The 10,848-nt window shown below is 38.9% G+C and overlaps 1 protein-coding gene across 1 annotated transcript; it reads left to right on the top strand.

The window, feature by feature from the left end:
- The first annotated feature begins 3,653 nt into the window (after positions 1-3,653).
- Positions 3,654-8,081, top strand: anp32a (acidic (leucine-rich) nuclear phosphoprotein 32 family, member A). The gene is made up of 7 exons (XM_056461648.1): positions 3,654-3,817; positions 5,942-6,091; positions 6,188-6,310; positions 6,505-6,703; positions 6,805-6,926; positions 7,007-7,058; positions 7,164-8,081. The coding sequence occupies exons 1-7, from the start codon at positions 3,764-3,766 to the stop codon at positions 7,226-7,228; spliced, it is 765 nt and encodes a 254-aa protein (XP_056317623.1). The 5' UTR covers positions 3,654-3,763; the 3' UTR covers positions 7,229-8,081.
- Positions 8,082-10,848: the final 2,767 nt, after the last annotated feature.

Below are 10,848 nucleotides of genomic sequence, written 5' to 3'. Positions count from 1 at the left end.
CCATGCCAATTCTACACCCTTGGCTCAACCCCATCTTGGATTTTAGTCCCCGTAACATGCCTGATTACAACACTGCTGAATGTTGAAACTTTTTAAGGCATCTGTGTAATGTGTAATATACTGAATAAATTCCAGAAACATGCGAAGTAAAATGATAGCCGTGCATTTTGGTTATTCATTCCCTAAATTATATATTTTTATTACAGTTTTGATATCTCTAATAGAGTTTTAAACGTTTCTAAAACACTGTGTCACTCCATTTGTGTTCGCAGAGCCAGTTTGGGCCTATAAAAGACTGCTATCTAGTGGTGTTTTAGGAAAATGCACCGTTGACAAATAAATTGTTACACAACCTACGACGTGGGTCAGCATTTAGGTCATTGCCCTCCGTCCACCTACATGTTCCTGCGTGCAGTGGACACTCATTAAATGATCAAAGTGAGCCCTCAACAGTACCCTTCAAAACTCAAGTGGCTAAATTAGCAACCTTATGTTGTATCATCTATATCCAAAGAACAGCTGTGTTATTTATGTAAGCGCATATCATCATAGTCCATTAACTTGTTATGGATATGGAGAAATACTGATATCTTCTACAGGCCATTACGAGACCACCTTGCCGGAGTGTGTAAACCAGCATGTTTTCAAGGCAAATCTTTTACAAACCAGCCTAACTTTGCATGTTTTCTCACTGTCAGTCTACCTATGCCTTGAATGACACAAACGAGATGCAGTATGGAGACAAGATTACTCAGTTCAGGAAATCTCCCTTCAAAAGAGAGATGCTTCAAATCACAATGCATTTTTATTTTCTGAAGTCTGTGTGATAAATGATCATTAACCTGTAGTGAACACTCCTCAAATCTCTGTATTTACATGGATGCTTCAGCTATCTAATGCTTTCTATAAAGTCCAAAACATCAGTCATGCACATACAGTATATGCAGGATTTAGCAAGAAGCTAGGACCTCAAGAGTTCATAAGATTACTAATAAACAATTGTGAATTGAGCAGTAACAATGATGATACATCAGTGTCTGCATTGCAGAAACGTTTTCAGTTAGGACGTAATTTAGTACTGAAGTGTTGTGAAAACAGTCAGAATGATACATTGGGGTCTACATTAGCCTACTACATTCATTTAGAAAAGTGAACTCATTCACACTCATGTTAACTGAAGACTTAACAGCAAGTTTCTTTATTACTGTCCCAGCTCAGTTCAGAAACTCCAGTCATAGCGTGGTACACATTACAATTTACCAGAGTTAAGTGGCAAATGGGCATGTATTGCATTATAAGCTTTTAAGTTTGATAAGGCACATATACAATGCATTACTGTTGTTTTTCTTATTATTAATCGTATCATCATGAGCATGTTTACAAATTAGATATGTTAGAGATGGCTAAACATAGAAAGTGAATCAAATGTCCAGCAAGTGGTCTGGCAAATCATTTATGAAAGGAGATCAGTGCTGTGTGTACAGCTGGCTACGTCTAGCTATGACTAAATTCTGGACCTAAAATAAATTATTAAAAATATGATTTGTTTTTAAGTCATGAATAAATATTTATTTATGGAGTAGAAGTGGTGAGAACAACACATTTGTGATAAACTGCTTGACATTGGATATTCCAGATTTGTTCAATAATGCTGAAACTGAATGACGAAATTAGAGACATTGTGTAACAAAGATGATCCTAGAAAAGGAAAATCATTGTTTTGAAGAGACTGAATGTCAAGGCTGATGACTGAACACGTCACAAGCTGATCTTTTTTAATCAATCCAACTGTCCAGTTAAAATAAGCACACATTTCTCCAAATAGCTTTTTAACTCAACTATCTAAAGCTTCTCTGCGAGTGTCACATGATACCCGCCATCCCCATGGGCATTTCTTAAACCAGTGAAGTCTTCCCCGCAAAAACTAGTTTCTTGAATGTTGATTTCTGACTCGCATGACCAAACATGTTCGTGCACGTTCGCTAATCTTCTACGTTTTGTCCTGGTGACGTTCCTCGCCTTTCACGCACGAAAGTTAGCCGTCGGTGGTGTGAAAAGGAGTGCGTGTGTGCCACAAAGCGTGCGAATACGATTTGGCTCTGCGCACATCGTGCACGCACTCTGCAATGCAATCCACACACACACACACACAGTTGATGCAGTACTGCTAGCAAGGGCGTTCAGACAACGAGTGAGACACACCCAGAGGAAAAATGGTCTCAACTAATGCGCAAGTACAATCAAAAGGGCTTGAGAGCAGCCCGCTTGCGCGGGTTGGAGTCAGTGGCCAGATCGAGAGAAGAAGATTTTTTTCTGTTTTCTTCAAGGGCAAAATGTCCTGGTGTGAAGTGATTTCGAAATAACGTTGTAAAACGACAAATTCGCCAGTGAAATGCGCTCTCTCAACAAACAACCCAGCCGGTGCACTTGTGAAAACAATCATGCGCCAAGCAGTTGCTCTACAGTTGTTTCTAAGGGGTAGCGGAGCGACACACAGACATGACATCAAATATAGGTAAAGTCTGCTGCTTTTTGTTCGTTTTAAAAGTCAATAAATGGTATTATAATTATCTGAATGTGTTGTATTTTGCGAATTAAGATGGCGCCGGGAACAGTCAGGTGACCTTGTTTTTCCCCTCAATACCAACAATAGTCAAAGCGAGAAGCGGAAGTGAATGCTCCCCCTGAAATACGATTGGCTGGTTTGAACTGTAGGAAAAAGCGTGGGCTCGTGGTTGGAGTGTGCGATGTGGCAGTCAAGTGCATGTGACAAACTTGTTTTTAATAAGACTGGTAACTTATGGGCTCTGCCGTATAGCTGGGCTCGGATGTAATAATTAAACTACGTCGATTCGTGTCATTTCACCACGTACAGCGTTAGAGATGTCGCGCTGTTACACGTCTTTATGTCTCATAATGTTATGCAACAGTCACTTTGTACGCTTTGACTGATTATGGTCCATATGTTAAAACCATTGTGTTGTTTACATATCAGCATTTATATAAAAGGGGACAAACACGTCCACTGCTGAAATCACACTCATGCTCACACGCAGTGTCGTACTTTGTGTTCACTGTAAACTAGAAGAAAAGTATTAAAGATTTTAGCGCAGATAGTGTCGGTGGTCGCCACCGTGCATTCCCTCCAAAAGGGGGAGGGGTCGTGTTTTCCTGACGGTCTACCATCCATCAGTCCAAAGTGACTGACTGCACTTACCTGATAGGAAAATATATGCTTCAAAACAGAAAGCAGCACCCTGACTAAATATTTATGTTTACAACCCTCGTTCACGCGATCCTTGCGGGCTTTTTGCGTTTAATTTTATTAATTTCAAAACGCCTTGATATACAAATAAGTCGTACATCCTCAACTTAGCCTACATAACCCCACTCAAAACTAAAGTAAGTACCATAACCCCCATTTAGTATCTGGCGCCTTGGCCAGTTCGGTTGATTTTATCGCATAGATGTCACCCTAAAACAGATTCGCAGGATCAACCTAACTGTTCCTGTAACCCCACCCAGTTTGTGATCGACCGCTGATTGGCCGTCAGCTCAGTTGTGAGTATTTTCACAGTGCGTTCCGCGTTTCTGATTGGTCGCTGGTGACGACAATCCCACACCCAACTCCCACCCACTGAGGCATCATGTTTGTGAGACTCGCAATAGCTAGTTGTTTAAGAGGCTATAGCTGAATGTGCAGCAAAGACTCCAAGTCTAACTGCGCTCTTTGGTTTAAATCACTCATTTAGAGTTCACTGAGATGGATATGAAAAAGAGAATTCACCTGGAGTTGCGGAACCGGACGCCGTCAGACGTAAGCATCTTTGTTAATTGCTGAGTGATATGATTTTATTAAAACTGTTGGTTAGAGTAGTTCTGCGTGGATGGACAACACTAGATGTGCACGCGTCAAGTTGATGTCTTGAATGAAAAGTTTGCGGCGACTTTGTTACGAGCCTAGAGCCTTGGATGTTGTTATCTCAGTCTACCTTTACACGGCCCATAAGTTTACCAGTTTTCCCGACGAATTTCCCCCAACTTTCGCGAGACCTTTTGGTGATGCTGTGGTCTGAGACTGCATGAGCTGCATGCATTCAGTGTATAAACAAGGGAAGCGGCGTGAGAAGCCATATTTGTAACTTTGTAGCCCCTGAACGCGCCCTTTTCCTTTGCATCCTCAGTGCTGCAAAAGTCGCCCGCCGTCAGTTCATGCCTCTCTCACACTTTCGCACATCCATTTTCAATTCAACATTCATAACGTACTTGCCAGTCGCAGTGGTCGTTGGCCAGTTCGGTAACTTGTTGTGGGACGCATTTTGTGGATTGCTGTGCAGACGATTTGACAGATAGCTCGCGATAACCCGATCGGTCAACTAAATTTGGTGGCATCTCTCCAGCAAACGGCTTTTATTGACGGATTTGAGCCGGAATGGAAAACATTTTCGTTTCTCAATCAAAGAAAGTTGTGTAAATACTTAGGCGGGATCTTTTTCGTGGGCTTTCGGCAAGGTGCTAATAATCGCGTATTTGCTTTTATTTGTGATTGGAAAAATACGAACACATTTGTTGTGGCTATAGAAAGGAATCGTGTCACAGTGTATCTAGTTGCGTAAAGGTTCCCAAGCCTATTTAAAACTGCATATGTCGACGACATTGCCAGAATGCAATATCTAAATCGGTATTCCCTCTTTCACTCGTGTCCTCAGTGTTTTTCTTACAATATCTGAAGTGTAACCACGTTCTCTGATGCATTCAGAGCAACAATATCAGGGACCCCGTCGTTGCTCCATTACGCATACCCAAATACGCTGTAATAGAACTCGTAATTAAAATGTCATAACCGTGTTCTGGGTACTTCTGTGCGTCTCCACTGCTGAATAACGAGATTTTCAGCCGTGTAGCTCGGCTTGTTATTGACAGACTAGGCGCTTATGTGAGCGCTACGCAACTTGAAGCTGCGCTGCTCTAGTTGCAAGATCTAGGGCAAGCCGCCATTTTAACCAGCAACAAAGACGCACGATATTTAATCGAGCAGAGAAACGCCGCCGCCGTCTCCGTGCTTTGAACCGAGCAGAACCGTTGAATACCGAGAGTCGAGCCCGTTTAAAGCCGGGACATTTAATTTTTATTCCGTGAAAGTCAATACCTTTCGCTTAAAGAGCGAGTCCGTTGCATTATCATGCGCCTCTCTGCCCCTCCTACTCGTGAATTCTTGGGTCCGTCCTCGTGTCTTTGCTCTTCCAAGACAATGTAATGCATTTGTGTAACACCCAGGCTATCGTTTACGCGTCTTCGCTTTGCTGTTCCAGCACGCACTATAGTAAAATGCTCTCCCAATGAGAAAACAATGTACGCCGCTTGTTGCGGAGTCAGCCATTTTGTTGGATGGAGAGTCAAATGTGAGGTTTTGTCAAAGCACCCAAACACGCACCCCTATCTGTTACTGTAGACCGCATGCTGAAGTAAACTTTACAACTGAATGGCGGCCGATTCGGTCGTGGCGTGTTTATTGTGCTGTTTTTTCTGTCCTAAGCCAATTCTCTTCGAGGATGAATGTGTTGTATGTCATACAAGTAATTTCTGACAATTATAAACTATTTAAACGAGAATTTTTATATTAATGGGTATTTACATGATATTTCCCCGTGAGAATAAAATAATTGAAGTAAACAAACTTGAAGAACGCTGTAATGGCTGATAATTATGTAAACTGTAAAATAAAATTAACCTATTTATGTGTATTTTAATACATTTAGCCTGCTGGTAAACTAACAATAAAAGAAAACCACGCTGTCGAATAGCTGAAGAAATTACAAACAGCTGATTTAACCACTTTGTTCATCTCATTGGTTAGAAGTTGCAGGTGAAGACTAACAAATGCTTTATTCATTAATCATAACATTTTAATTCCCTTTTCATCTCATGTGCCCTTGAACAGGTGAAAGAGCTTGTGCTCGACAACTGTCGGTCAAATGAGGGCAAAATCGAGGGCCTCACTGATGAGTTTGAGGAGCTGGAATTTTTAAGCACAATCAATGTAGGCTTAACATCAGTCACCAATTTGCCGAAGCTTAACAAACTCAAAAAGGTAACGAGCAGCTTCTTGTTCATTATTTCACAAGTGTCAACCGTGTGAAGTTTTGCTAGGTCTTATTAATTTGCCACTGAATCATGTTCTCTGCAGCTCGAGCTCAGCGATAACAGAATCTCAGGGGGTCTGGAGGTACTGGCAGGGAAATGTCCCAACCTCACCCATCTCAACCTCAGTGGCAACAAAATTAAAGACCTCAGCACCATCGAACCCCTGGTAAGCTGCCTTCATACTAGTGCTAATGGAGTCCTGCGCTGAAAAACATAGATTTATTATAAATATAGATGTGTGGTAATCTTAACAATACAGACTAAAAACATCACAATTTTGTTGTTGGTTGTCACAAAAATAAATTTGCTTTTCAATGTTTGTTTGTTTTCCACTGACCTTCTGTCCTTTTTCCGCAACAGAAAAAATTGGAAAGCCTCAAAAGTTTAGACTTGTTCAACTGTGAGGTGACAAACCTGAACGACTACAGAGAAAATGTTTTCAAACTGCTCCCTCAGTTGACGTATCTCGACGGCTATGACAAAGAAGATAAAGAAGCACCAGACTCTGATGCCGAAGCTTACGTTGAAGGTCTAGACGATGAGGATGATGAAGAAGACGGTGCGTTTCCAAACACTCGGGCTGCTCAGAGATGATGATGATTTTTTCTAAAATTGAGATTAAGGAATTCATTTGTCATTGACCTAATTTTGTGTGCGCAGAGGGAGAAGAGGACTACGATGAAGATGCAGCTCCAGGAGAAGAAGATGAAGAAGAGGGAGAGGAGGATGATGAGGAAGAGGGAGAAGAGGAGGAAGAAGAGGACATCAGCGGAGAGGTTAATGTGGAAACACGATGATTTCTTTCTATGCATGAATGCAGATACATGGTGTACATCTGTGCCGTTGTCTCACTTTTAGGAAGAGGAGGAAAGAGGAGTTAAATGACGGCGAGGTAGATGATGAGGAAGACTTTGGTGAGTGAATACACTAAGCATGTTTTTAAGACTAAAGCAGGTGCTACCGCATGCCAATTGAGCGCAGGGTGAGAGTAACGCCTGGTCCTTCTGTGTTGTTTACAGAAGAGGAACGAGGTCTGAAAAGGAAAAGAGAGCTGGATGAGGAAGGGGAGGAAGATGATGACTGAACATGCACTCCCCTCATTGTAATCTGACCGTTTAACCCCTGTATATCTGTCCTATTGTCACTCTGCGATGGTTTGGGGAGGTCTTCAACTGGTAGGGGGTGGGTTAGTATAAACGAGGACACAGTTTAAATATTTGTTTTTAGCCTTTTTTTGTTGTTGATGTTGTTGTTGTTTTCTTTTGGTTTGGTTTGTACTTTCAGTTTGATTCCCTTCATTTTCTCCCAAAAGCTCTTCAAATGGCTGACAACACAGTGTGGAAATTTATTATTGTTGGAAAAAACAGACCAGTATGCTCTTGTAATTTTTCCCATGTCTTTACTGTTGATGCCTAAATGCTGGTGATGACTTGTGTATTAAAAAAAGAAAAAAAAAAAACAACCAAAAACCTTTTAGAAGTGCATGGCTGACTCTATTTTAAAGTTGACTACTGGATTTCAAGGAAGAACATTTTCTAACCCACTTTTTTATTGCATCTTTTATTTGTGTATTTTGTTTCTTTGGTGTTTTCTTCTTCATCATAATCATCACCACCTTGTGACGTGCTGTTTAGGCATGAAGAATACATCATGATGTCTGCTTGGACATGCACAGTTTAACCTCTCAATGTGATTTATTTTTTTTTTTTGTTCTGTTTTATTTGATTTATTTTTTAATGTTCAGAGCCGAATGTCTGCCCTTGTCAAATGAGTCCTGATCCCCTTTTCCCTTTTGTGTGGATAGTTTCAGAGGTTTCGTGTTCTTTGTAAATAATGACCAAATATATTTTTTTCTGATTCCCTTTGATAATGGCAGACATTTTCACAAATAATCTCAGTTGTAACCATTAACTGTAATAAAATGAATGAAAACACAAGCGGCTCTATGGTACTTTGAACTGTCTCTGTTCTGACGGCCACAGAAATCCACATATTGTCATTAAATGTGATTACACACTTGATCGCTAGATTATGTGTTTGCAGTGATGCCAAGTGTATATCATCTCACCTCTGATATTGCGGGTTAATTGAACATAGTGAAATTGCATTGTGAAGCTCAGGGAAAATAGCTTGTTTATTTTTGATGATCTGGATATTGTGTAAATATTCAGAGGCACCGTGCCAATTATTTAAATACAAACCATACAGTTTTAACTGAGCTGTATCCAGTGCTCCGGTCACTCTGATTTTTTTTATTATTAAAAGAAGACCAGATTTCACATGAATAAAAGTCAGCATTTGTGTTCAAATGGATATTTTCTGTATAAGCATGTGCTTTGTTAGAAAGAGCATGAAAGTATTGCATGGAGTGTATTTAAGGTGTTGATTGATTTTATCACTATATTTTTGTATAAAATTGACAGGTAAATTAGTGAGTCTTGATGAAGTAAACTCAACTCAGCATATTCTGCAGGAAGTTTTTTTTTTTACTTTGCAGTTACCTTTTCTGCAACATGGTGTATAGTCATTTAATCATAATAATGAATAGTGTCTTACAGAGTGGTGTAATTACTTATTAATGTTCTTCATTTTAATCAAAGACAATGGCTAGCTTAATGTCTCATAGTTATTCTGGCACCGTCAGCACAAACTATTTCAACATTAATTGTGCTCATGTAGGCTGTGAGCATATTGTCTGACGCCAGTGCAGGGCCAGAGTATAACAGATATTGACATCACTGAAATGAATTTTAAGGCATTACATTTCTTTTAAATATGGCATGTTATTGCTTTAACATTTACCACATATACTAGGAAATAACCAAATGTTTCTTAGAACCATTGTTTGTGTCCTTTTGAGAGATGCTGTGTAATGTTCGCTCCGTGTCAAGTGTAGGCCTACGCGCTGACATGCTAAAAGCTAAGGCTGTACTGCCCTCTGGTGTCATAACTCTGACATTAAACCAGCTATTACTGTGCAATAACGAATCCGGAGCGGCTGCAGATTGTGTTATTGTTTTATGAGGCGAAAATATTCACAAAGCTTGAGGCGCATATTGTTTTCATTAAATAGCTGGAGCAGGGACATTTCAAAAACTCAGGGCTGTATTTCAGAGGTGGACAGACTTGCTTCCCATGCTGGTCAATTGAGGTGAGGGCTAATTCATAATCACTGGTTAATTCTGGAATAAAGCGATCAGTATATTTCAAAAGGGAACATATTTACACATCAGATCAGAGGCTTAAGTAAATGTGGTATTAAAAAATAAGAAAGTCCAGTTTGGTGGCAAAATAAATATGTTAGCATATTTTAATTAATAAAGTAATATATAAATGTGACAGTTCACACAAAATTGAAAATTGTCATTGTTTACTCATCATTATTTGTCACAAACCTGTTTGAGTTTCCTTTTTCTGTTGAAAACAAAAGATATCAATAAAAATATCCAATGTAATAAAATGTAATCAATGTAACATTCTTCAAAATATCTTCTTTGGTGTTCAACAGAAAAAAAAAGAACTTCATAAAGGTTTTAAACCAACTAATGGTGAGCCAATAGTGAGTAATTCTTCATTTTTGTGTAAACTATTCCTTTAAGAACTGAATAATTGCATAATATTTGCACAAGAGAAACTTGTCTACAACATTTGATGGGGCCTACACTGAAAGTTGAATGGTGAATACACTGCTCTTGACAGCAAAATACTTTCAAACTAAGAAGCACTTTAAGATGTACATAATTTGAGAATTACGAAATGGCAAGGATAGGTCAAGTGGTTACAAGCTCAAACCTAAAAACTGAAGACAAAATCCTTCATTTAAAAGTGTGAACTGAACATAGAAGTCAACAAATAGGCTTGATTTAAATGTTAAATAAAACATAACAGTGCTTCATTATGAGTTATAAATCACAGTCTGTCTCTAAAATAGCATATTACCATTCCTTCATCAAACTGAATCAAAAATGCATCTTCCAACACTGAACTTCATCATTCCACATTCTTTTCAACATTTGTTTTCCCTTCTAACTACAGTGCAGGTCATCTAACACTACCTCTAATTCAATTCATGACTATACAATTAGTGGAATTTTAAAACGTTTTTAAAATGTATCATCAGGTGTAAAGTGTGTTAAAAAATCTGACATTGCTTTGTCGAAACTGTAAAATAATTTCACAAAATGTAAAGATATAGTTCACCCAAAAATTAAAATTCTTCTGCTAAACCTAAGAGAATATATTGAATAAAGTCTGAAACTGGTAGCCTTTCACTTCCATAGGATAATTTTCCTTACTGGATGTCAGTGGTTACCTGTTTCAAACATTCTTTAAAATATCGTCTTTTGTGTTCAACACAGAAAAGAAGCTGATAAAGGTTTGGAACCACTTGAGGGAGGGTAAATTATGATTATATTTTAATTTTGGGGTAAACTGTTCCTTTAAATTAAAGGGGCCATGAATTGAGTAATCAAATTACCCCTATTGATGCTGTAGTGTAGAGATGCTGCTGAAAATAACAATAGATGATGAGAAACAGCAGAACATTAGGAAAAAGTGTTCTAGCTCTCATCAGTAAAACACTATTCTTTTGTTTCTTTTATTGTTATCATTTAGTTTGTTTATTTATTTATTTTTGCATCATTTGAGTGTGGATTTGTCATAAACACGACGTTTAATGCAGGCTTTTCTCAGAGACTGAAATAA

Source organism: Danio aesculapii, chromosome 7 (assembly GCF_903798145.1).
Source record: "Danio aesculapii chromosome 7, fDanAes4.1, whole genome shotgun sequence".
In the NCBI taxonomy this organism is placed as follows: Eukaryota; Metazoa; Chordata; class Actinopteri; order Cypriniformes; family Danionidae; genus Danio; species Danio aesculapii.
This window is presented reverse-complemented; position numbering and strand designations above follow the sequence as displayed.

Excerpts from the sequence above, each read along its gene's own strand:
- anp32a (XM_056461648.1), top strand. The coding sequence starts at position 3,764 with ATGGATATGAAAAAGAGAATTCACCTGGAGTTGCGGAACCGGACGCCG. Across the intron at positions 6,311-6,504 it reads TCAGCACCATCGAACCCCTG|AAAAAATTGGAAAGCCTCAA; the intron begins GTAAGCTGCCTT and ends TTTCCGCAACAG. Across the intron at positions 7,059-7,163 it reads AGATGATGAGGAAGACTTTG|AAGAGGAACGAGGTCTGAAA; the intron begins GTGAGTGAATAC and ends TGTTGTTTACAG.